The 26,818-nt window shown below is 45.7% G+C and overlaps 1 protein-coding gene across 3 annotated transcripts in view; it reads left to right on the top strand.

The window, feature by feature from the left end:
- Positions 1–26,818, top strand: part of LOC139392674 (dedicator of cytokinesis protein 4-like) — a 148,459-nt gene that overhangs the window by 96,286 nt on the left and 25,355 nt on the right. The window contains exons 23-42 of one of the 3 annotated variants that reach the window (XM_071140827.1): positions 2,210–2,402; positions 2,762–2,898; positions 3,681–3,815; positions 11,212–11,310; positions 11,655–11,749; positions 11,879–11,954; positions 12,066–12,166; positions 12,269–12,327; positions 12,703–12,851; positions 14,641–14,726; positions 15,356–15,382; positions 15,761–15,917; positions 16,413–16,506; positions 16,625–16,773; positions 17,419–17,505; positions 17,647–17,751; positions 18,143–18,284; positions 20,452–20,618; positions 22,531–22,617; positions 23,256–23,432. In XM_071140827.1, coding sequence (XP_070996928.1) covers positions 2,210–2,402; positions 2,762–2,898; positions 3,681–3,815; positions 11,212–11,310; positions 11,655–11,749; positions 11,879–11,954; positions 12,066–12,166; positions 12,269–12,327; positions 12,703–12,851; positions 14,641–14,726; positions 15,356–15,382; positions 15,761–15,917; positions 16,413–16,506; positions 16,625–16,773; positions 17,419–17,505; positions 17,647–17,751; positions 18,143–18,284; positions 20,452–20,618; positions 22,531–22,617; positions 23,256–23,432 — 2,322 coding nt within the window. Of the gene's footprint in view, positions 1–2,209; positions 2,403–2,761; positions 2,899–3,680; positions 3,816–11,211; positions 11,311–11,654; positions 11,750–11,878; positions 11,955–12,065; positions 12,167–12,268; positions 12,328–12,702; positions 12,852–14,640; positions 14,727–15,355; positions 15,383–15,760; positions 15,918–16,412; positions 16,507–16,624; positions 16,774–17,418; positions 17,506–17,646; positions 17,752–18,142; positions 18,285–20,451; positions 20,619–22,530; positions 22,622–23,255; positions 23,433–26,818 lie in introns of all 3 variants that reach the window. The other 2 variants (XM_071140828.1, XM_071140829.1) reach the window with 2 other exon arrangements.

The raw sequence follows: 26,818 nt of genomic DNA, 5'->3' as shown, positions 1-26,818 counted from the left end.
TCATAGCAACCTGGAAACACTGGACAGTTACTTATAAAGGTAGACTTTGGGCAAAAACGCCAAAAATAATGGCTTTAAACTGTGTAACTGCTCAATGCACCATTATACCAGGTCATTTTTAATTCTTAAAAACAAATTATGAGTAACATATTTGGACACAGAAGTGCCATTTCTTATCGAGCTCCACAGCTTCCGTTACAAAAAGACAACCTGTGAAATGACGTCAACACATGCTGGAGGAGTTACTGGCTAGCTTAAAGTGTATAGGTTAGCTAACAAACTAGCTATGTTGAGTGCAGCGCTCACGACCAGAACGACACATCGATGAACCACCAAAGGCACACCGTGTTTCTGTTTGTAAAATGAGAAAGAGGAGGAGTTGGACTGTTTTTCGTAGATTGCACACATTTCCAGCAATTCTACACATTTTGCCATGGCTTATGGCAAATGCCATCTGGTGGGTTATAACACAACACAATGTGGATTAAGTCCAGGGGTAGGAATGCTTTCGGAAGGCACTGTAGGTTAGAGATGAGGGATATCAAGATATATTATACTGTAGTGGAATTGTGTTTCTGTACAGGCATAGAATAGACGTTCTGCTGTGTGTGTTGGGGGTCCTAGACTGTATCGGTTGAAGCATTGGTTATGATTGGTTTGATTTCTCATGGGCCACATTTACTGAATATACAGTAGCATATTTGTTAGTGTAACTGTTGATCACTTTAGGTATAAGCCTCCTCTAGATAAGTGTGTTCTACACCTAAACGGTATATGGTTTGAGTAACATTTTCTAATAAGGCACAGGCTACTTTATAGTCAGTATATGTGTTAACCGTGAGTCACTTTCGGTAGAAACCTGTACTACATACTGCTAGATAGCTACTGTGCCTTGCAAAAGTATTCGTTCCCTTGACGTTTTTCCTATTTTGTTGCATTACAACCTGTAATTTAAAATGATTTTTATTTGGATTTCATGTAATGGACATACACAAAATAGTCCAAATTGGTGAAATGAAATTTATTTATTTATTTTACGGAAAAGTATTCACCCCCTTTGCTATGAAGCCCCTAAATAAGATCTGTTGCAACCAATCACCTTCAGAAGTCACAAAGTTAATTAGATTGCACACAGGTGGACTTTATTTAAGTGTCACATGATCTCAGTATATATACACCTGTTCTGAAAGGCCCCAGAGTCTGCAACACCACTAAGCAATGGGCACCCCCAAGCAAGCAACACCATGAAGATCAAGGCTCTCCAAACAGGTCAGGGATATCCCACAGAGCACCATAACCCTGAAGGAGCTGCAAAGCTCCACAGCGGAGATTTGAGTATCTGTCCATAGGACCACTTTAAGCCGAACACTCCACAGGGCTGGGCTTTACGGAAGAGTGGCCAGAAAAAAATTGCTGTTCGCCAAAAGGCATGTGGGAAACTCCCAAAACATATGGAAGGAGGTACTCTGGTTAGATGAGACTAAATTGAGCTTTTTGGCAATCAAGAAAAATGCTATGGTGCAAATCCAACACATCTCATCACCCCGAGAACACCATGGAAGCATGGTGGTGGCAGCATCATGCTGTGGGGATGTTTTTCATCGTCAGGGACTGGGAAACTGGTCAGAATTGAAGGAATGATGGTTGGCGCTAAATACAGGGAAATTCTTGCAGGAAACCTGTTTCAGTCTTCCAGAGATTTGAGACTGGGACGGATGTTCACCTTCCAGCAGGACAATGACCCTAAGCATACTGCTAAAGCAACACTTGAGTGGTTTAAGGGGAAACATGTAAATGTCTTGGAATGGCCTAGTCAAAGCCCACACCTCAATCCAATTGAGAATCTGTGGTATGACTTAAAGATTGCTGTACACCAGCGGAACCCATCCAACTTGAACGGAGCTGGAGCAGTTTTGCCTTGAAGAATGGGCAAAAATCCCAGTGGCTAGATGTGCCAAGCTTATAGAGACATACCCCCAAGAGACTTGCTGCAAAATGTATTATGCACGCTCAAGTTTTCATTTTTTTTGTCTTATTTCTTGTTTGTTTCACAATAAAAAATATTTACCATCTTCAAAGTGGTAGGCATGTTGTGTAAATCAAATGATACAACCCACCCCCCCAAAAAATCAATTTATTTCCAAAAATGTCAAAGGGGGGTGATACTGTATAATTTATACACTGTCTGTTTATGTCTGTGTATTCCAAGGCGGTGTTCCTGAGGACGTTCCCTGCGGTGTACGGGGAGCTGTTGAAGATCTTCACTGTGAGGGAGGTGGCAGGCTTCGTCAGGGAGACGCTGGGCAGCCTGCCTGCCACCGCTCGCGCTGAGTGCCCCCTGGAAGCCGTCAAGCTACATTGCATCGCCAAGACCGTGGAGAGCCAGCTGTACACCAACACAGGTAGGAACGCACGCACGCTCACACAATATTTCATTTACACAACACTCATAAGCAAACATTTGGGGGTTATGTACGCACACACACAACCACACATATCGCACACACATGATTATGCACAATTGCTAGTAATTACATACCTACACAGGCGCACTTGCCAGTTAATTGTAGTTAATGATAATTATATACTCACACAAATAGCTGTGGTAACATTTTATTAGCTGCTTGCTCAGAGGCAAGGCTAGGGGTTAAAATCACACCCAAGAGAGGGATAAAATAGAAAAACAGGTGTTTGAGCAGAACATACATGCTAGTATTTTTGTGTGTGTGTGTGTTTTCATGTTCAAGTGTGTGTATTCCAGAGTCGAGGTGTATCCTGCTCCCGGTGGTGTTGCGTCTGTTGCAGGCCCACATGCAGGAGCAGAGAGACCTGGTGATGTGTGCCCGTATCCTCACCAGCATGCTCTCTCTCGTCAGGAAGTACGACTCTACCGCCACCGTGAGTACAGCCACAGCAGAGCACCATGGGTAGTGTAGTCTTTTAGGCTGCCACCTCACGGTTAATCATGGACATACTACAAATTGTGCAAGATTTGAGGTTCTGGGTTAATCGAGATTACCTAGCTCACTGTTAATGGCTCAAAAACTGTATTGTTGCCTTGGATATTTGATAACAACAATGTGTATTGTGATCTGAATGAACACAGCTTTGTTTGTTTGCGTGGCGTATTAAAACAAACTAGCAAAACCTGCCAGACTGATAATAGAGTCCAGTAAATCAAGTAACAAAGTAAACAGATAGCTAGCTAGGTGCCAGAACAAATAAACAATCCAATCCAGATCCATCAATGAAACGTGAAAGTGTGGATGTGGCAGTTTGTCCCTATGTTAAGGCTCGTCCTGACCTTGACATGGTGCTGGCCTGTTTAGCTGAGAAGCAGCTAGTCACATGCACACACACACACACACACACAGAGACGGCTGTGAACATGGCTAAGATGAAGTGACAGCAGGAGCAGCCAGTCTGACACACAAACACACACACACACACACACACACACATACACACAGACTGCTGTGAACATGGCTAAGATGAAGTGACAGCAGGAGCAGCCAGTCTGACACACAAACACACACACTAATGTGTGTCCAATTTGTTTAAGTATTGGCTAGTGGTCTATCTTTTTGTGTTCTGTATGTTTTCATACTGTCTGTATGGGTAATGATGATCATGATTATGTACCTGTGTGAAACTTAATGTGAACTTGTGTGTGTCCCCAGGAGCCGGTGGTTTCTGAGGAGGTGGATCTGATAGTGGACAGTCTGCTGGTTGTCCTGATGAGGACCATCCTTGAGATCACGAACAGACCACAAGCAGCCGGGACCAATATGAGACTGCAGTTCCAGGACATCACGGTGTGTGTGTGTGTGACTGCTAGTCATTCGAAATATAGCGTGAGGTTTTAAGGTCAATGATTGAAACTGTATTTGTGGTCAAAGAGAGCTGTACTTCTGTCCTGCTCTTAACCACAGCCGAGTTCAGAGAGAACTATTCTCTTACATTTCCATTTGACATTTTTCCAAATGTCAAACCACCTAAAAAAGTAGAAAATAACCACTTTATTTCTCTCCCAACCTGTTCTGACTGTAGTATTTACAGGTCTTCCATCGGGGTACATGGTCTTCCATCTCTCTTATTGTTATATAGTATACGTGGCCAGTGTCCCAGATGTTAAAAGCTGTCTCTCTCTCTCTCTCTCAATTCAATTAATTTCAATTCAAGGGGCTTTATTGGCAGGGGAAACATGTGTTAACATTGCCAAAGCAAGTGAGGTAGATAATATACAAAAGTGAAATAAACAATAAATATTAACAGTAAACATTACACATGCAGAACTTTCAAAACAATAAAGACAAAACAAATGTCATATTATATATATATATATATATATACAGTGCCTTGCGAAAGTATTCGGCCCCATTGAACTTTGCGACCTTTTGCCACATTTCAGGCTTCAAACATAAAGATATAAAACTGTATTTTTTTGTGAAGAATCAAAAACAAGTGGGACACAATCATGAAGTGGAACGACATTTATTGGATATTTCAAACTTTTTTAACAAATCAAAAACAGAAAAATTGGGCGTGCAAAATTATTCAGCCCCTTTACTTTCAGTGCAGCAAACTCTCTCCAGAAGTTCATTGAGGATCTCTGAATGATCCAATGTTGACCTAAATGACTAATGATGATAAATACAATCCACCTGTGTGTAATCAAGTCTCTGTATAAATGCACCTGCACTGTGATAGTCTCAGAGGTCCGTTAAAAGCGCAGAGAGCATCATGAAGAACAAGGAACACACCAGGCAGGTCCGAGATACTGTTGTGAAGAAGTTTAAAGCCGGATTTGGATACAAAAAGATTTCCCAAGCTTTAAACATCCCAAGGAGCACTGTGCAAGTGATAATATTGAAATGGAAGGAGTATCAGACCACTGCAAATCTACCAAGACCTGGCCGTCCCTCTAAACTTTCAGCTCATACAAGGAGAAGACTGATCAGAGATGCAGCCAAGAGGCCCATGATCACTCTGGATGAACTGCAGAGATCTACAGCTGAGGTGGGAGACTCTGTCCATAGGACAACAAGTATATTGCACAAATCTGGCCTTTATGGAAGAGTGGCAAGAAGAAAGCCATTTCTTAAAGATATCCATAAAAAGTGTTGTTTAAAGTTTGCCACAAGCCACCTGGGAGACACACCAAACATGTGGAAGAAGGTGCTCTGGTCAGATGAAACCAAAATTGAACTTTTTGGCAACAATGCAAAACGTTATGTTTGGCGTAAAAGCAACACAGCTCATCACCCTGAACACAACATCCCCACTGTCAAACATGGTGGTGGCAGCATCATGGTTTGGGCCTGCTTTTCTTCAGCAGGGACAGGGAAGATGGTTAAAATTGATGGGAAGATGGATGGAGCCAAATACAGGACCATTTTGGAAGAAAACCTGATGGAGTCTGCAAAATACCTGAGACTGGGACGGAGATTTGTCTTCCAACAAGACAATGATCCAAAACATAAAGCAAAATCTACAATGGAATGGTTCAAAAATAAACATATCCAGGTGTTAGAATGGCCAAGTCAAAGTCCAGACCTGAATCCAATCGAGAATCTGTGGAAAGAACTGAAAACTGCTGTTCACAAATGCTCTCCATCCAACCTCACTGAGCTCGAGCTGTTTTGCAAGGAGGAATGGGAAAAAATTTCAGTCAGCAAAACTGATAGAGACATACCCCAAGCGACTTACAGCTGTAATCGCAGCAAAAGGTGGCGCTACAAAGTATTAACTTAAGGGGGCTGAATAATTTTGCACGCCCAATTTTTCAGTTTTTGATTTGTTAAAAAAGTTTGAAATATCCAATAAATGTCGTTCCACTTCATGATTGTGTCCCACTTGTTGTTGATTCTTCACAAAAAAATACAGTTTTATATCTTTGTGTTTGAAGCCTGAAATGTGGCAAAAGGTCGCAAAGTTCAAGGGGGCCGAATACTTTCGCAAGGCACTGTATATATATATGTATATATATATATACAGTGTTGTTAAAGTACACATCTTGCTGCTGTGATGGCACACTGTGGAATTTCACCCAGTAGATATGGGAGTTTATCAAAATTGGATTTGATTTCGTATTCTTTGTGGATCTGTGTTACCTGAGGGAAATATGTCTCTCTAATATGGTCATACATAGGGCAGGAGGTTAGGAAGTGCAGCTCAGTTTCCACCTCATTTTGTGGGCAGTGAGCACATAGCATAGTCTTCTCTTGAGAGCCATGTCTGCCTACGGCGGCCTTTCTCAATAGCAAGGCTGCTCACTGAGTCTGTACATAGTCAAAGCTTTCCTTAAGTTTGGGTCAATCACAGTGGTCAGGTATTCTGCCACTGTGTACTCTCTGTTTAGGGCCAAATAGCATTCTAGTTTGCTCTGTTTTTTTGTTAATTCTTTCCAATGTGTCAAGTAATTATCTTTTTGTTTTCTCATGATTTGGTTGGGTCTAATTGTCCTGGGGCTCTGTGGGGTGTGTTTGTTGCATCTGTCTGTCTGTCTGTCTGTCTGTCTGTCTGTCTGTCTGTCTGTCTGTCTGTCTGTCTGTCTGTCTGTCTAATTCGCTTTATTGGCATGATGTAACAATGTGCATATTGCCAAAGCTTATTTTGGATATTTACAATATATAAAAATAAATACAAATGAGAATCAAATTGTCAACGAGACAACAGTAACAACAATAACCAAGTGTCAAAATAACCATACATCTAACAATAAGCATACAGAAGAGGACATGTGCAGGTTGATTGGTCTGTCAGACACTGTCCCTCAACTTGTGGCAGGCAGCAATGTAGTGCGCTGCCAACCCACAGCTCTCTGCGTCCTCCCCCAACAGGACGGGTAGCCTATCCTCATCAGAGAGGTCTTTGAAACCTTGAATAAGGGTTTCAAATTTGGGAAAATGACACTCTCTCTAATTGTTTTATATTTTTGACATTTTGTCAGGAAATGCAGCTCCGTCTCAGGTTCTGCTGTTGTGCAGTGGTTGCTCAGCCTTTCCTCTACAGGGAACCAGGGCCCGACGTCCACAGGTGGGGGTTGTGCTTACAGCCCAACACCGCGCAGGACGTTTGGCATTTGCCAGAGAACACCAATATTGGCAAATTCGCCCCTGGAGCCCTGTGCTCAGTGTGAACCTGCTGTCATCTGTGAAGAGCACATGTGACAGACGTGACAGAGTCTGGAGACGCCATGTAGAATGTTCTGCTGCCTGCAACATCCTCCAGCATGATCGATTTGGCGGTGGGTCAGTCATGGTGTGGGGTGGCATTTCTTTGGGGGGCCGCACAGCCCTCCATGTGCTCGCCAGAGGTAGCCTTACTGCCATTTGGTACCGAGATGAGATCCTCAGACCCCTTATGAGACCATATGCTGGTGCGGTTGGCCCTGGGTTCCTCCTAATGCAAGACAATGCTAGACCTCATGTGGCTGGAGTGTGTCAGCAGTTCCTGCAAGAGGAAGGCATTGATGCTATGGACTGGCCCGCCAGTTCCCCAGACCTGAATCCAATTGAGCACATCTGGGACATCATGTCTCGCGCCATCCACCAACGCCACGTTGCACCACAGACTGTCCAGGAGTTGGCGGATGCTTTAGTCCAGGTCTGGGAGGAGATCCCTCAGGAGACCATCTGCCTCATCATCAGGAGCATACCCAGGCGTTGTAGGGAGGTCATACAGGCACGTGGAGGCCACACACACTACTGAGCCTCATTTTGACTTGTTTTAACCTGTTGCGACGACCAAACCCGGATCCGGGATTCTATTTATAGACCTAAGCTCATTACCATAACGCAACGTTAACTATTCATGAAAATTGCAAATGAAATGAAATAAATATGCTATCTCTCAAGCTTAGCCTTTTGTAACAACACTGTCATCTCAGATTTTCAAAATATGCTTTTCAACCATAGGAAAACAATCATTTGTGTAACAGTAGCTAGCTAGCGTAGCATTTAGCGTTAGCATTAGCGTTAGCATTAGCGTTAGCATTTAGCAGGCAACTATCACAAAAACAAGTAAAGCCTTCAAATAAAATAACTTACCTTTGAAGAACTTCTGATGTTTTCAATGAGGAGACTCTCAGTTAGATAGCAGATGCTCAGTTTTTCCAAAAAGATTCTTTGTGTATTAGAAATAGCTCCGTTTTGTACATCACATTTGGCTACCAAAAAAAAAAAAAAAAAAAACGAAAATTCAGCCCTCAAAACGCGAACTTTTTTCCAAATTAACTCCATAATATCGACTGAAACATGGCAAACGTGGTTTAGAATCAATCCTCAAGGTGTTTTTCCACATATCTCTTCAATGATATATCCTTCCTGGAAGCCTGGTTTCTCCTTGCTCTCAAATGGAAAAATAATTGCACCTGGCTTTACGCTCCAATTTCGACGCAGGGACACCAGGCGGACACTTGGAAAATGTAGTCTCTTATGGTCAATCTTCCAATGATATGCCTACAAATACGTCACAATGCTGCTAACGCCTTGGGAGAACGACAGAAAGTGTAGGCTCATTCCTTGCGCAATCACAGCCATATAAGGAGACAATGGAAAACAGAGCTTCAGAAATCTGCTCATTTCCTGGTTGACGCATCATCTTGGTTTCGCCTGTAGAATGAGTTCTGGGGCACTTACAGACAATATCTTTGCAGATTCTGAAACTTCAAAAACTGTCAAGAATATGCATAGTCGAGCATCTTTTCGTGACAAAATATTGCGCTTAAAACGGGAACGTTTTTTATCCAAAAATGAAATAGCGCCCCTAGAGATCAAAGAGGTTAAGGACATTTCATCGAAGTTGGATCAGCCTGTAGTGTGGTTTTCCACTTTAATTTTGAGTGTGACTCCAAATCCAGACCTCCATGGGTTGATAAATAACATTTCCATTGATCATTTTTGTGTGATTTTGTTGTCAGCACATTCAACTATGTAAAGAAAAAAGTATTTAATAAGAATATTTCATTCATTCAGATCTAGGATGTGTTATTTTAGTGTTCCCTTTATTTTTTTGAGCAGTGTATTTTGTACCAATTGAGAACTTTGGTCTAATTCCCTGAGATCTGGATCTTCTCTGGAAAATCATTATTTTAGTATTTTTGGGGTTTATTGCCAGGGCCCAGGTCTGGCAGTACTGCTCTAGCAGGTCCAGCCTCTGCTGTAGGCCATGTGCTGTGGGTGACAGCAGGCATAGGTCATCTGCGAAGAGTAGGCATTTAACTTCTGAATTGTGGAGACTAACACCAGGGGCTGAGTATTTTTCTAGAATAGTGGCCAATTCGTGAATGTAAATATTGAAGAGTGCAGGGCTCAGATTGCAACCCTGGCGAAGGCCCCGCCCCAGGTTAAAGAATTCTGTTATTTTCTTACCAATTTTATACATTGATTTAATTATGTCATATGTTTTACCCCCTACACCACTTTCAATAACTTTGTAGAACAGTCCTGTATGTCAAATGGAATCAAATGCTTTTTGGATGTCGATAAAGCAAGCATATATTTTGGTGGACATGTTTATCTATCAGGGTGTGTAGGGTGTAAATATGATCAGTTGTGCGATGTTTTGGTATAAATCCAATTTGGCTTTTACTCAAGAAATTGTGCTTACTAAGGAAGTTTAGAACTCTTACATTTATAATACTACAGAAAACCTTCCCCAGGTTACTGTTCACACAAATGCCTCTGTAATTGTTGGGGTCAAATTTGTCTCCGTTCTTAAAGATTGGGGTTATAAGTCCTTGATTCCAGATGTCAGGGAAATAACCTACACTCAGGATCAAATTAAACAGTTTTAATATAGCCAATTGAAATTTTGCACTAGTGAGTTTGAGCATCTCATTTAGGATGCCATCAGGTCCGCATGCCTTTTTAAATTTGAGAGCTTGAAATTTCTTATAGAGCTCCTGGTCAGTAATTGGGGAGTCCAGTGGATTTTGATTGTCCTTTATAGCTTTTTCTAATCCAGTCAACTTCTCATGAATGTTCTGCGTTTGTGTCAATTTGAGCGGTGTTGTAGAGCGTTTTAAAATGGGTTGTCCATATGTCACCATTTTGTATCGCTAATTCCTCTTGTTTAGATTTGAGTTTTTTCCAATTTTGCCAGAAGTTGTGTGTGTTTATGGACTCCTCAATTAGTGTCAGCTGCTTGCTGTTGTACTGTGATTGTTTGGTTCTGAGTGTATGTTTATAGAGTTTTAAAGTCTCACAGTAATGAAGGCGTAATTCACCATTATTTGGTTCTCTGTGCTTTTGGTTGGATAGTGTTCTAAGTTTATTCCTTATAATTTTACAATCTGCATCAAACCAGTTGTCATCTGTGGTATTTTTTGTTTTGTATTTTATCAATTTCAATTGTGCTTCTTTTGCCGTTTGCCTGAATATATATAGTTGATGTTTTTTACGCCTAGATTGATGCCTTCTTCACTGTGAGTGAATGTGGTATCCAGAAAGTTAAGAGTGTTTGGATATTTTGGTTACAGGTTGCTTTCTGGTATTCTTCTGTGCTGTTTTAGGCCCATCTGTATGAATTTCTGATGTTGTACAGCTTACTGGGCTGTGAATGTCTGGTTGTTCTTTTGAGGATCAACGTAATTTGGCTGTGATCAGACAGAGGTGTTAGTGTCTTGACAGTGAAGGAGCTGAGAGAGAAAGGGTCAATGTCTGTGATCATATAGTCTACTGTACTGTGGCCAAAAGGTGAGCAGTAGGTGAATCTCCCTAAAGAGCCCCCCCCCCCGTAACCTACCGTTGACAAAGTACAGACCCAGGCTTCTACAGAGCTGCAACAGATCCCTTCTGTTGTTGTTGACGGTGCTGTCACTGTTGTTTCTATGGGGGAGATTAAGACAGTTAGAAACCGTATGGCCTGTAATAAGGCTGTCCCCTCGTGTGCTCGTTAGATCAGGTAGTGTTCCTGTGTGCGCATTTGTGTCCCCACAGATGAGCACATTTCCCTGGGTCCGCATGGAAATGGCACGTCTCTTCCTCAAGGGTGGGGAAGATCTCCTCTGAGTAATATGGGGATTCTGAGGGGGGAATATATATTGCGCAAAGGAACACATATTTTTCTGTCAGTACTAGTTATATTTTGTCAATTTTAACCAATTGTGATATTTGCCAATTTTGAGAGGATCAATTACATGTTGTAGTTCGGATTTGTACCAAATTATCTCTGTCTCTGTCTCTCTGTCTCTCTCTCTGTCTACAGGGGGAGTTTGTGGCGTGCCTGCTGGCTCTCCTCAGACAGATGAGTGATAAACATTACCAGCAGCTCCTGCAGGCCTTCACCAGCAAAGATGACCTGAGGGTAAGGCTACACACTCACACACACCACTCAGCAGAATCTGACTGATGACTCCGCTTGTGTGTCATAGTCAGTAGCAGGAGTGTGTGTGTGTGTGTGTGTGTGCGTAATGAGGAACGGTCATGCCAGGGGTTGAGGAAGAGGTGCGATGGAGAGATAGGAATGCGGAAAGGAGGAAATGGGGTCACTAAGTTCACAGTAATAGGAAGGAATACCATGAACACTGGATATCATGAATGCACTCCCACTCTGAATACATTACTTTCCATTCATAGTTTGGTGATGTGCTGAATGGCAATTGCTGTTAAACCAAGTAAATGTAGTGTGCTCCTTTTTCTGTTTTTCAGGACTTTCTCTTGCAGATCTTCACCGTGTTCCGCATTCTGATTCGGCCAGAGATGTTCCTGAAAGATTGGACTGTCATGCGGCTGGTCACCAACAAGTAACACCACTTATCCCACATATTTGATTCAAAATGATGTCCCTCCATAGTTACTCATTATTAGCTGACACCTGCTTATAGTTTGGTTTATCGACAATCTTGTTGTCCACCCCCCCCCCACCATCTCAGTGTAATCATAACAACAGTCCTGTACCTCTCTGATGCTCTGAGGAAGAACTTCCTCAATGACAAGTTTGACTACAAGGTAAGAGCTGCAAACATCCACTTTGTCTTTCTTTGTTTAACAAAAACAAAACAAAGTGAAGAAAGCACGTTATCGACATGCTGTAATGTGGTTTTAATGCGTCTTCCCTAGGTGTGGGACTCGTACTTCTATCTGTCCGTCATCTTCATCAACCAGCCCTGTCTTCAACTGGAGTCCTTCTCTCCGTCCAAGAAGAAGAGGGTACTGGAGAAGTAAGTCTCCAAAACATTCTACATGCACTAACTTTCTCCACTTTTCACATGCTGGCTTCGTCGCTGTTCTGACCTGGCACTGTGTGTTGTCTTGTTGTACAGGTATGGGGACATGAGGGTGATGATGGGTTGTGAGATCTTCAGCATGTGGCAGAACTTAGGTACGATGCAGCCACAGTCTCGTTCTCTTTCTGTGTCACTTCTTTGGATTCTTGCTCGTCTCTCAGAGGAACGTAGTTGATCTCTCTCTCCCTCTCCTGCTCTCTCCATCTCCCTCACTCACTCTCTCTCCCTCCCTCACACTCTATCCATCTCTCACTCACTCTCTCCTGCTCTCTCCATCTCTCCCTGCCTCTCTATCTCTCCCTCCCTCTCTCTCTCCTGCTCTCTCCATCCCTCTCTCTCTCTCCTGCTCTCTCCATCTCTCCCTCTCTCTCTCCTGCTCTCTCCATCTCTCCCTCTCTCTCTCCTGCTCTCTCCATCTCTCCCCCTCTCTCTCCTGCTCTCTCCATCTCTCCCTCCCACTCTCTCTCCAGGTGAGCACAAGTTGAACTTCATCCCGGCGATGATAGGTCCGTTCCTGGAGGTGACCCTGGTTCCCCAGCCTGACCTGAGGAATGTCATGATCCCTATCTTCCATGACATGATGGACTGGGAGCAGAGGAGGAGTGGAAACTTCAAACAGGTAATGGCCAGAGCTGTCTGTATTTATGCAGTTCATATACAGTGGGGCAAAAAAGTATTTAGTCAGCCACCAATTGTGCAAGTTCTCCCACTTAAAAAGATGAGAGAGGCCTGTAATTTTCATCACAGGTACACTTCAACTATGACAGACAAAATGAGAGAAAAAAATTCCAGAAAATCACTTTGTAGGATTTTTTATGAATTTATTTGCAAATTATGGTGGAAAATAAGTATTTGGTCAATAACAAAAGTTTATCTCAATACTTTGTTATATACCCTTTGTTGGCAATGACAAATGTCAAACGTTTTCTGTAAGTCTTCACAAGGTTTTCACACACGGTTGCTGGTATTTTGGCCCATTCCTCCATGCAGATCTCCTCTAGAGCAGTGATGTTTTGGGGCTGTTGCTGGGCAACACGGACTTTCAACTCCCTCCAAAGATTTTCAATGGGGTTGAGATCTGGTGACTGGCTAGGCCACTCCAGGACCTTGAAATGCTTCTTACGAAGCCACTCCTTCGTTGCCCGGGCGGTGTGTTTGGGATCATTGTCATGCTGAAAGACCCAGCCACGTTTCATCTTCAATGCCCTTGCTGATGGAAGAAGATTTTCACTCAAAATCTCACGATACATGGCCCCATTCATTCTTTCCTTTGCACGGATCAGTCGTCCTGGTCCCTTTGCAGAAAAACTGCCCCAAAGCATGATGTTTCCACCCCCATCCTTCACAGTAGGTATGGTGTTCTTTGGATGCAACTCAGAATTCTTTGTCCTCCAAACACGACGAGTTGAGTTTTTACCAAAAAGTTATATTTTGGTTTCATCTGACCATATGACATTCTCCCAATCTTCTTCTGGATCATCCAAATGCTCTCTAGCAAACTTCAGACGGGCCTGGACATGTACTGGCTTAAGCAGGGGGACACGTCTGGCACTGCAGGATTTGAGTCCCTGGCGGCGTAGTGTGTTACTGATGGTAGGCTTTGTTACTTTGGTCCCAGCTCTCTGCAGGTCATTCACTAGGTCCCCCCGTGTGGTTCTGGGTTTTTTGCTCACCGTTCTTGTGATAATTTTGACCCCACGGGGTGAGATCTTGCGTGGAGCCCCAGATCGAGGGAGATTATCAGTGGTCTTGTATGTCTTCCATTTCCTAATAATTGCTCCCACAGTTGATTTCTTCAAACCAAGCTGCTTACCTATTGCAGATTCAGTCTTCCCAGCCTGGTACAGGTCTACAATTTTGTTTCTGGTGTCCTTTTGACAGCTCTTTGGTCTTGGCCATAGTGGAGTTTGGAGTGTGACTGTTTGAGGTTGTGGACAGGTGTCTTTTATACTGATAACAAGTTCAAACAGGTGCCATTAATACAGATAACGAGTGGAGGACAGAGGAGCCTCTTAAAGAAGAAGTTACAGGTCTGCGAGAGCCAGAAATCTTGCTTGTTAGTAGGTGACCAAATACTTATTTTCCACCATAATTTGCAAATAAATTAATTAAAATCCTACAATGTGATTATCTGGATTTTTTTTCCTCATTTTGTCTGTCATAGTTTAAGTGTACCTATGATGGAAATTACAGGCCTCTCTCATCTATTTAAGTGGGAGAACTTGCACAATTGGTGGCTGACTAAATACTTTTTTTGCCCCACTGTAGCTCTGGTACTGGACTGGCTGGAACCAGCACTAGCACTTTATGGATATTGCAGTTCCACCAGACCATTACCGACTGTACCCGACGGTGGCATCCGTGTATTGATCTAGATTGATTACATAATCAATCCGTTCTCTCGTCAGGTGGAGGCCAAGCTGATCGACAAACTGGACGGTCTGATGTCAGAAGGCAAAGGGGACGAGACGTACAGAGAGCTCTTCAACAGCATGTGAGTCCGAGGGAAGGCGCACGCGGTCACACCGTACTGCAAACGTCAGTGCCCGGATCAGTTTGTCTGTGTGTTGTATTGAGTGAGGTAAGAGGACTCGTGACGGGATGGAGGGATGTATGTGGGGTGGGAAAAGAGACTGGTTCTGGAGTTCTCCAGACAAGCACCTCCTCTCAAATCCATAGTCCTTCACGCCTCCTCTCTGAGATCTCCTTGTCCGTGTGCTCAGGTTGGTCCCTTCACCTTGCACGCTTTGTGCTGTAGTGCTTGTGTGTGTGTGTGTGTGTGAGTGTTTGTTTTTTGTTGGTCTGTGCGATGTTCGTTTAATTCTCTTATCGCACTGCAAGCCCATACGTCCTAGTCCCACTTTTTGTCAGACATCAATTGGGCCGTTTATGAATGTAACGCTTAGTGCCACCACATTGCTCTTTTACATGTGCGGTCTGGATACAGCTTATTTCCGTGGATTGGTAAAGTTTTCCCTAACAGACACTCTATAGCTGTATATCGTCTTTTTGTTTCACTCCTTATCTACCTGACTGACATCACTAACCCTGAACTAACTTGTGTGAGTGTGTGCTGATATTATTAATCTATTAATTTGTTTTGCCATTGCGTTCCCGGAGTAGAATCCCTCTGTTTGGTCCGTACCCTAGGTAAGACACTCCAATGCTCTACACACCATGTGTTGTCCTTCTGTTAGGGGTGTCCTTTACTGCTGGGGGACGGGACAACATGATGGACAAGCAGGTTGAAGACTTTATTTCTCTCCTCTGTCTTTTTCTCTGCTTTCTCTCCTTCTTTGTTTCTCTCTCTTCTCTCTCTCTCCTCTCTCTCTCGCTCGCTTCTTTCTTCTGTGTCTATTTCTCTCTCTCTTCTCTCCTCTCTTCTCTCTCTCGCTCGCTTCTTTCTTCTGTGTCTTTCTCTCTCTCTCCTCTCCTCTCTTTCTCGCTCGCTTCTTTCTTCTGTGTCTATTTCTCTCTCTTCTCTCTCTCTCCTCTCTCTCGCGCTCCCTTTCTCTCTCGCCATTCCAGTCTGTTGAAGAAGATTGAGAGGGAGACGTGGAGGGAGAGTGGCGTTTCTCTCATCGCCACCGTCACGCGTCTGATGGAGAGGCTGCTGGACTACAGGGACTGCGTGAAGCTGGGGGAGGTGGATGGGAAGAAGATTGGCTGCACCGTCAGTCTGCTGGTCAGTGACAGTCTCTCTCCGCCCTGTGGCCCTTGAACAGATTCAGTCGCTGCTCTCCTGTCACCATAGAAATCCCATTTGATTTGTTTCTAGCCTTTTGTCCCGTTGAACTATTGTGTTAAGAGAGGAGGACCGGGGCTGTGTTTTTGTTCCTTTCCCAGTGGTGATAAAGTTGCTACGATGATCGTGCTTTTTAGACCAGGGCTCAACGAGTTCACAGCCCCCCCCCCCCCCCCCCCCACACACACACAACACAACATGTTCTGTGTTGTCTTTGTAACCATGCCAACCTGGGGGATTTATTTTTTTGTTGCGTGGTGTCTTTCAGTCCTGCAGGTTTAATCTTATATAACGGACCGAAGCACTAGAGCCTGAAAGCACCAGTTTATGTGGGCAGATAGCACTGAGTTCATTGCTGCTCAGCGGCTGATAAACATTAGTGCACTTTGCTCTTTCTCTGTCTCTCGCCGTCTCCCCATGGTTGCCTGTCTCTAGAATTTCTACAAAACTGAGTTGAACAAGGAGGAGATGTACATCCGCTATATCCACAAGCTGTACGAACTGCACCTGAAAGCACAGAATTACACAGGTACACTGTAAAACATGACCAGGAAATGAAGCCGTGTGTATTTTTGAGTGTGTGGCTGTTCCGGGGCTCAAGGGTTTGGCATAACCATGACTATGTGGTGTTGTTGTGTGTTGTGCAGAGGCCTCCTACACTCTTCTGTTGTATGACGAGCTGTTGGAGTGGTCCGAAAGGCCCCTCAGAGAGTTCCTCAACTACCCCATGCAGAGCGAGTGGCAGAGGAAGGAGTACCTCCATCTTACCATTGTACAGAACTTTGACAGGGGGAAGGTGGGATCTCTCTCTCTCTCTAGCCCTTTCTTTCACTCTCTTTGTCATTCTTTATCTCTTCTTCGTTCTTTCTGTCTCTCGCTCTCTCGTTCATTCTCTCTATTGTTCTCTCTTCCCCCCCTACTCTCTCTCTTTATTAACAATTACCCTGGGACAGTGTCATAAGAAAAAGCCAATATTATTTGAATGCTCTGCTCAGCATCTCCCAACACAGTATTCCTCTGCTGAATCATTCAACATGTCCTCCCCCATTATTCTTTGAAAGATTTCCCTGTGAGTTCACGACCAAAGCCATCTGCTAGCTGCCGCTGCCTTGGGATTAAAACGCTGCAGGAAAGGACAGCTTTCATTTCATTAGCATGTTGGCTGGGTGCTGCACCTCCATTGTGACGGCAGGTCCGCCCTGGCAGTTGGCACGGTTATTGTTAGTACACTACCGCCACCCAGTGGCCAACACTCATACCGCAGCCAGTCTCCCCTGCGGGCCATTTGACATGGTTTTGCTAGCATCTCAATATTCTAAAGAGGCTCCCTTTTCCTTGAATCCTTATCCTGCTCACGCGAGAGAGATGAAAAGGTGAAAAGCTCGTTCCTAATTGAGATGTGACCATTGTCAATGTGATAATGTGCTCTGGTTTCCTCAAGTGTTGGGAGAACGGGATCATTCTGTGCAGAGAGCTGGCGGACCAGTACGAGTCTTACTACGACTACAGGAACCTCAGCAAGATGAGGGTGAGTTACTGTAGACCTCCTCAGTATGTCCTCAGTATGTCTCCACGCTGACTGATCCCTGACCAGTTCTCTGTTTAGTCTCTGAGTGGGATGATGATATAACCTAGTAGTGTTCCGTAAACCGACGTTTCCCGTTGACAGATGATGGAGGCATCGCTGTATGAGAAGATCATGGACCAGCAGAGACTGGAGCCAGAGTTCTTCAGGGTCGGCTTCTATGGCAAGAAGTTCCCCTTCTTCCTAAGGGTACCGCTCTGTTTTACCACGGGTTGTTTTGTTGAAGAAACAACATTTTAAGAGGCCGTAGAACTGCTCATACAGGGGTTTGCCCTCCAATTTCCATCTGCACTCCTAAGCAAGTTGCTAGTGAAGTATATTGTCAATCTGTTAGTTTCCTCAAAAGGACTTGGAACTATGCGTTCATAACCAACGTAACGCAAAAGCAACCTCGTATACATTGTTAGCATGTGTTTATTATATTTACAAATGAATCACAAATCCTATTTTGAAGTTCCAGAATTAGGTTTGACCTCCGATACTGTGACTGTTGCAGATACTCTAACTGTCCACTAGATGTCACGCTAACCCCTGTGCTGTCTCGCTTCTGCCTCCGATGGTGTCTCTGCCTCGTCTGCAGAATAAGGAGTTTGTGTGCCGTGGCCATGACTACGAGAGGCTGGAGGCCTTCCAGCAGCGCATGCTGAATGAGTTCCCCCACGCCATCGCCATGCAGCACGTCAACCAGCCTGACCAGACCATCTACCAGGCCGAGGCTCAGTGTATCCTTTATTGACAAAGTGCATTATACACTGCACACACACACACACACACACACACACACACACACACACACACACACACACACACACACACTAGTTTTTTTTACCATCCTTGTGAGGACCAAACAATTGATTCCCATTCAATATCCTATTTTCCCTAACCTTAAACCTAAACCTTTTACACTCGTGGGAATTGGCGTATGTGGATAGGGCTGAATTGAGTTTCTTACGGAAAGAAGATGGAAAACGTGTGTATAACCATGGTAGAAATGAAACGGGAACAGGGGATTATGGGAAAATTATTAGACTAAAGGTGAGGACACAACAGTTCACCTGACAAGACTGAATCCAACCCATTACACTGTAGATTTTATGTGCATTTCACATTTACTGTACATTTTGCCGTGCTTGCTACGAAATCTGAAAATACTCTAGATACATTCAGTAACATGCTAAGAATATTCATGGAAAATGTGAGGTAGGTGCAGACAAATAAATGACAAGGGTTTGAGTGAGAGGTCAAACTGGTGTCTCCAAGTGGTCAAACTGGTGTCTCCAGTGGGCACAGTCCCTAAGTCATGTCATCTCCTAGCTGTGCCGTTTAGGAACCAGAGCAAGCCCACTTGTAGTTGTTTGGATTGGAACACAGCCCTGCATCCCCGGGCGTCATTTGAAAGCTTGTTCTATTGCCAACATGATTAGCTTTCACAAGGCAATTTAGAGAAGCAGATCGTCATTTTGGTGGCGTAGAATGGAGTCATCAGTGCCTTCAGATGCAAGGTCCGCGGCAACTCTTCTTCACAATGAAACAAAGGCTCGTTCTGTTCAGAACGACACCCATGTCATATTTGTACTGTACATCAAACATAGTGATCATAAACGTTGACTGTCATACTTCATGGGTTTTATGACATGGACTCACATGTGTTTTGTCTCGCTTGTATGACATTAAAGCAGTGTTGATTCGAAGCCTCAACGTGTCATCTTTAAAAAATACTTTGAGTCCTCTTTATTTACAGCATTTCTCTCACGCCGACAACCAACAACAACCGCTCAAGTTCAGAACGGTTGTCAGTCAAAACCCTTACAAGCGCTCCGATGTCAGTGCCCAAATCGGCCATTTTCAACCCGTATACGGGCATGAGGGTAATGGGTTAACCTGACTTGAACCATTACCTTAATGCCTAACTCTTGCATCTAAAATATCCTTTTTCCTTGTGGGGACTGGCAAAATGTCCCCACTTGTCAAAATGTTCCTTGTTTTACAAGGATAGTAAAACCAAACACACACACACACACACACACACACACACACAGTGGTGCACTGCATCCCACATGTCTAGAAGGCCTAAATAATATGAATGAGATATTACACCAGACTGATAATTCCTTATGAATAAGGATATCAAGACGAGTCATAATAGGAGTGTTTCCGAGCCTAACCAGGGAACCCGTTGGACTCTAGTTTTCTTACGCTGCGTACAGCCTTCCGTTACAGCATGTCGCTTATAGAGGAGCAAACCAAAGGGATGACTCCCTCCCTCTTGGTCCTGAGCCAGATCTCTGGCCCATGCTGTAAATACATACACGAGTGCTTAGTGAAGATCGGGATCGATCCCTTGATAAAAATGCACAAGATGTCTGTAGGACGTGGCAGCCATCTTAATGATCCTCCGCTAGTGATTGGTGGGACAGCTGTTCGGAAGAAGCCTCTCTCTCTCTCTCTCTCTCTCTCTCTCTCTCTCAGTGCGTGCGTGTCTGTCGTCTGTTCTGTGTGTGACTTTTCTCCAAGTGCAATTAGAGCAGACAAGGCCCCTCAAATAGCATTAGCGTACAGCTTTGTTATCCTCATGTGTCGTTAATCATTGAGGTTCCTGGACCCATGCCCGTCCCTATTTATATCTATGGGCTGACGAGCTCTCCCTGCACTACACTGACACAGGTCAGTCCTGCTGCCAATGGGCATGTGTTGTGATATAGTGTGGGGTGGACATTCAGATAAATGGCTACAGGATGTGATTAGTGGAAAGGATGTATTCACACAGGAATTGGATGGATAGACCTGTGGAACCAGGGAAGGGGGGGGGGGGGGTGCATGTGCTTGCGTTCATGTGTGTATGTGTGTTTTGTCCAAGCTATTGTATGCATCCTTGACGTGCCGGCCCAGACCTACAGATCTACGCGGTGAGCCCCATCCCAGAGAGCCAGGACGTGCTGCAGAGAGACGGAGTGGCTGACAACATCAAGAGCTTCTATAAGGTCAACCACATCTGGAGGTTCAGATACGACAGGCCGTTTCACAAGGGCACCAAGGACAAGGAGAATGAGTTCAAGGTGGGGGGGGGGCACGCTGTGTTTGCACACGAGAACTCCCCTCTGTGCCTTTCTGTTTCTCTCTCTCTTTGCCTTTTTGTTTTGCTCATCTCGTCATCTTATCTCACCTTTCTGGACTTAGTGTCGTCCTTTGATGTCTACCACACATCTGTCTCCTTACTCACTTTCCCTCCCTCCCTCCCTCCCTCACAATATCTCTCCCTCCCTCCCTCCCTCCCTCCCTCCCTCCCTCCCTCCCTCCCTCCCTCCCTCCCTCCCTCCCTCCCTCCCTCCCTCCCTCCCACACAATATCTTGTCCTCCCTCCCTCCCACACAATATCTTGTCCTCCCTCCCTCCCACACAATATCTTGTCCTCCCTCCCTCCCTCCCTCACAATATCCCTCCCTCCCTCCCTCCCTCCCTCCCTCCCTCCCTCCCTCCCTCCCACACAATATCTTGTCCTCCCTCCCTCCCACACAATATCTTGTTCTCCCTCCCTCCCTCCCTCTCTCCCTCTCTCCGCTCTCTTGTTTATTGAATGGTTGTGTGGGTGGCTCATGGTCTTCCTCTCTGTATACTGGTGTGTTCAGGTGTTGTTTAATTCACAGTCTTACTAAATCGACTCCTGAGCTAGGAGAGGCTGAAACTATGGTTACGGTTCAATCACTTAAAAGACAACCCCCTCATCCACTTACCCCTGCCTTGTGCCCTTGGGGGAATCCCCGTTGCCGTCTTGGAGGGCGGTCCAAATGATTAGCCCGAGCAACGGAGGTTTGCAACGTAAGTCCCTCAGCCCTCGTCTTCAGTCGGCTTTGCGAATGTACAGTTACGTTCACTCCGCTAAGAAAAGTCTGCCAGAACTTAAAAACAACATCAATGGAGAAGTTAACATACAAGCGTAAGTAAAAACGGATGCAAATACATTAGACATTTTTGCTAGTAAAAGATAAAAATGTTTTTGGACATTGTAGAAATAAAAAATGTCCCTTCTTCAGTTCCAGCTAGGCAGGCTAACGTTATTTAGTTAATTGATTGGCTAGCTGTCATACAGTAGGCGTATATTAATAATTATATATTTCATATAAGTAGACATACACTCATAATTGAATGTAGCGCATATAAAGCACCCACAAGCCACTGGTGGCTGAAAACACAATCGTCATGGGATGAACGAGTGAATAATTTCCGGCCAAGGGGCGCTCCATTTAAAAATCGTTTCTTCCTCCATCGCGAGGTCATGATACGTCATCAGAAGTGTCCACTTCATTTGAGGGCTGAGGGGATAGGGGGTGTCTTTTTTAAGCGTTTGAACCTCAGTCATGGAGCTCAGTCTAAATGTCTTCTCTCCAGACTCCACCCACCCACGCTCACTCAATCTCCATTCGTTAACCTAATGTCGTCAGGTTTATGAATTGGATATCATCATGTCATATCGTACTGAGGTTTAGCTTTCCCAGCTGTCTCTTTTGGGTCTACTTAATGCCTGAGAAACACTGTTCAGGCCAGGTAAATTTGACATTTAATATGAAGGAATATGAAGTAGCATGAATCAGTTCCGTGTTGATTATGATCTTGTAAAAGGATGGACCGAAAAATGCAATTTGGTTTCTAAACGAATTGTGGGTTCAAGGAAAGGTATTAGTGAAATATATAAGAGTCGTGTTTTAGTTTAATGAGGTGACACGGCGTTATTTGTAGATCGGCGTAGACGGTTGCTATGCTACGGTTGCTGTTTCCATGAGGATGTGTAGTACTCGGACGTTCTGTGAGAGGAGAGAAAAGCAGTGTTTTGTGCTGCTCAGATGTGTGGGTGAATGTTTTCCGAGCAGTATATTGCCAGCATTAACATGAAGTGTGTGTGTGCCTGCCTGCGCATGTCCATGCGTGTGCTAATGTGTGGGTGGGTGTGTGTGTGTGTGTGTGTATTTTCAGAGCTTGTGGGTCGAGAGGACCTCACTAACCCTGGTCCAGAGCCTGCCAGGAATCTCCAGATGGTTCGAGGTGGAGAAGAGAGAACTGGTGAGTCTCTTACGCTCCTTCAATAACCCCCTCATATTAACCCCATTCACGACACCCTGCTCAATGCTGACCCTGCTATGTTCTAACTTTGCGGAGAGCCCCACCGAGCTCCCTGAGCGTAGACTTATATCAAAGGGGCATTTCATCTCCAGCACCACCCCGACATCAACATCTTTGAAAACGGTGCTTTTCTATGATTTGTAGTAAAAAATATATATGGGTAGATAAGTGTTCCCAATGATTGTGAAATGTCCCTTTAAGAGAAGGGTGAACGTTATTCATAATATTCATGAGATTCATAATTATAATGTTACTCTGGAATTCATGAAGGATCAAGCTGCGTACGGAAGGCTGTGTATTAGAGAGAGTGTGTGTGTGTGTGTGTGCATGTGTGTGCGTGTGTGCGTGTGTGTGTGTGTGTGTGTGTGTGTGTGTGTGTGTGTGTGTGTGTGTGTGTGTGTGTGTGTGTGTGTGTGTGAGAGAGAAAATGCATTGTGTTTATGTAGCCTGCCTTATTTTGTGTTTCTTGTCTCTACTTATACACACTCTGTGCGTGTGTGTGTTGAATCTCTACATAGAGGTAAGCATATGTCTGTATATATACTCATACCTTATCACCCTGTGTTCTCCTCCTCTAGGTAGAAGTGAGCCCGTTGGAGAATGCCATCGAGGTGATTGAGAACAAGAACCTGCAGTTGCGGATGCTGATCGCCCAGTGCCAGAGCAGGCAGATGCAGAACATCAACCCCCTTACCATGTGCCTCAACGGGGTCATTGACGCCGCCGTCAACGGGGGGCTCGCACGCTACCAAGAGGTCAGAGGGCAATGATGATGTCCCTGGCTTACATTGGTCACTCAGTATTGTGTGGAGACATTGTCTGGGCTTGCTAGATCTGCAGTCTGCCTTATGTGTTTGTTTAAAGAGAGCACTGACAGAGACACAGAGAGAGAGACAGACGCAGACAGACAAAAAGACAGGGAGAGATAGACAGACAAAGACCGACGGAGGCAGGGACGGACGGAGGCAGGGACAGACGGACGGAGGCAGGGACGGACGGACGGAGGCAGGGACGGACGGACGGAGGCAGGGACGGACGGACGGAGGCAGGGACGGACGGACAGACAGACACACGGAGACGGACAGACAAACACACGGGCAGACAGACGGATGGAGACGGGCAGACGGACAGACAGACACGCGGAGACGGACAGACACACGGAGACGGACGGACGGACAGACAGACACACGGAGACGGACGGACAGACAGACACACGGAGACGGGCGGACAGACAGACACACGGAGACGGGCGGACAGACAGACACACGGAGACGGGCAGACAGACAGACACACGGAGACGGGACGGACAGACAGACACACGGAGACGGAGACGGACAGACACAACAGACACACGGAGACGGACAGACAAACAGACACACGGAGACGGACAGACAAACAGACACACGGAGACGGACAGACAAACAGACACACGGAGACGGACGGACAGACAAACAGACACACGGAGACGGACAGACAGACAAACAGACACACGGAGACGGACAGACAAACAGACACACGGAGACGGACAGACAGACAGACAGACACACGGAGACGACAGACAAACAGACAGACAGACAGACAAACAGACACACGGAGACGGACGGACAGACAAACAGACACACGGAGACGGACAGACAGACAAACAGACACACGGAGACGGACGGACAGACAAACAGACACACGGAGACGGACAGACAGACAGACAGACACACGGAGACGGACAGACAGACAGACAGACAGACACACGGAGACGGACAGACAGACAGACAGACAGACGGACGGGCAGACAGACGGATGGAGACGGACAGACAGACACACGGATGGAGACGGGCAGACGGACAGACAGACACACGGAGACGGGCAGACGGACAGACAGACACACGGAGACGGACAGACAGACACACGGAGACGGACGGACGGACAGACAGACACACGGAGACGGACGGACGGACAGACAGACACGCGGAGACGGACGGACGGACAGACAGACACGCGGAGACGGACGGACGGACAGACAGACACACGGAGACGGACGGACAGACAGACAGACACACGGAGACGGACAGACAGACACACGGAGACGGACAGACAGACAGACAGACACACGGAGACGGACAGACAGACAGACAGACACGCGGAGACGGACGGACGGACAGACAGACACGCGGAGACGGACGGACGGACAGACAGACACACGGAGACGGACAGACAGACACACGGAGACGGACGGACGGACAGACAGACACACGGAGACGGACGGACAGACGGACGGAGACGGACGGACAGAGGACAGACGGACAGACACACGGAGACGGACGGACAGACAAACGGACAGACAGACAGACAGACGGACGGACAGACAGACAGACAGACAGACACACGGAGACGGACAGACAGACAGACAGACACACGGAGACGGACAGACAGACAGACACACGGAGACAGACTGACAGACACACGGAGACGGACAGACAGACAGACACACGAAGACGGACAGACAGACAGACACACGGAGACGGACAGACAGACAGACACACGGAGACGGACAGACAGACAGACACACGGAGACGGACAGACAGACAGACACACGGAGACGGACAGACAGACAGACACACGGAGACGGACAGACAGACAGACACACGGAGACGGACAGACAGACACACGGAGACGGACAGACAGACAGACACACAGACACACGGAGACGGACAGACAGACAGACACACGGAGACTGACAGACAGACACACGGAGACGGACGGACACAGACAGACACACGGAGACGGACAGACAGACAGACACACGGAGACGGACAGACAGACAGACACACGAAGACGGACACACAGACAGACAGACACACGGAGACGGACAGACAGACAGACAGACACACGGAGACGGACAGACAGACAGACACACGGAGACGGACAGACAGACAGACAGACACACGGAGACGGACAGACAGACAGACACACGGAGACGGACAGACAGACAGACACACGGAGACGGACGGACAGACAGACAGACACACGGAGACGGACAGACAGACAGACACACGGAGACGGACACACAGACAGACAGACACACGGAGACGGACAGACAGACAGACAGACACACGGAGACGGACAGACAGACAGACAGACACACGGAGACGGACAGACAGACAGACAGACACACGGAGACGGACAGACAGACGGACAGACTGACGGAGACGGACGGACAGAGGACAGACGGACAGACAAACAGACACACGGAGACGGACGGACAGACAAACGGACAGACAGACAGACAGACGGACGGACAGACGGAGACGGACAGGCAGACACACGGAGGCAGACAGGCAGACACACGGAGGCAGACAGGCAGACACACGGAGGCAGACAGAGACGGCGACAGACATAGACATAGAATAAGGAGTTCCTTCAGACACGTTCAAGGGCATATAAATCACACATTACATTGAAATATTTCCTTCAAAATACATACAGTAGTTAATGTCCTGAATCTCTGTACTGTAAATGAAGTGTTGTTAAGTGTTAACCCTTTATTTCCTTTCCAAATCCATCACGGAGTGCTATAGCGACCGAGTTATAATCACTCCTTTTCAAGGAGACCTCCGGCGTCAGCCAGCCAACTGTGTGTACTGTACTGTGGCTCTCGGTTGCTTAGCAACTTCACATTATCACTACAGCTAGCCATATTGAGTTTGCAGCGAGGCTTAAGAGGGCCAAGTTAGCAGGGGTCTGCTCTCCTCATGACCGCCACTACCTCTCACCTCTATTAAAACTGGCGGTGGAGATGATGAGATGATGCTAGAGATGAGGATGTTGTAGGAAATGAGTTTGACCCGGGAGAGAATAGCTAGGTTAGCTACGGTTGTGTTTGCGCAAAGCCCACCTGTTGCTGCTTGAAGTACATTATCTGCCAGAGCTTTGATCCAATAGGCTCATTGTATGAAGGATATAGACAGAATCTATAGACTACATGACGTGACTGTTTTAGATCCAGTAGGTTTCATGTACATATTCAATGATATTCAATGCATACATTTTATGAATGTCATTTAAAGTGTGTACGATAGAGAGAGATAATGGTGGTCTATATACTGTCCATGAAGGCAATGAGAATGTCATACATGCGCATTTTGTA

The sequence above is a fragment of the Oncorhynchus clarkii genome, chromosome 33, assembly GCF_045791955.1.
Source record: "Oncorhynchus clarkii lewisi isolate Uvic-CL-2024 chromosome 33, UVic_Ocla_1.0, whole genome shotgun sequence".
Lineage (NCBI taxonomy): Eukaryota > Metazoa > Chordata > Actinopteri > Salmoniformes > Salmonidae > Oncorhynchus > Oncorhynchus clarkii.
This window is presented reverse-complemented; position numbering and strand designations above follow the sequence as displayed.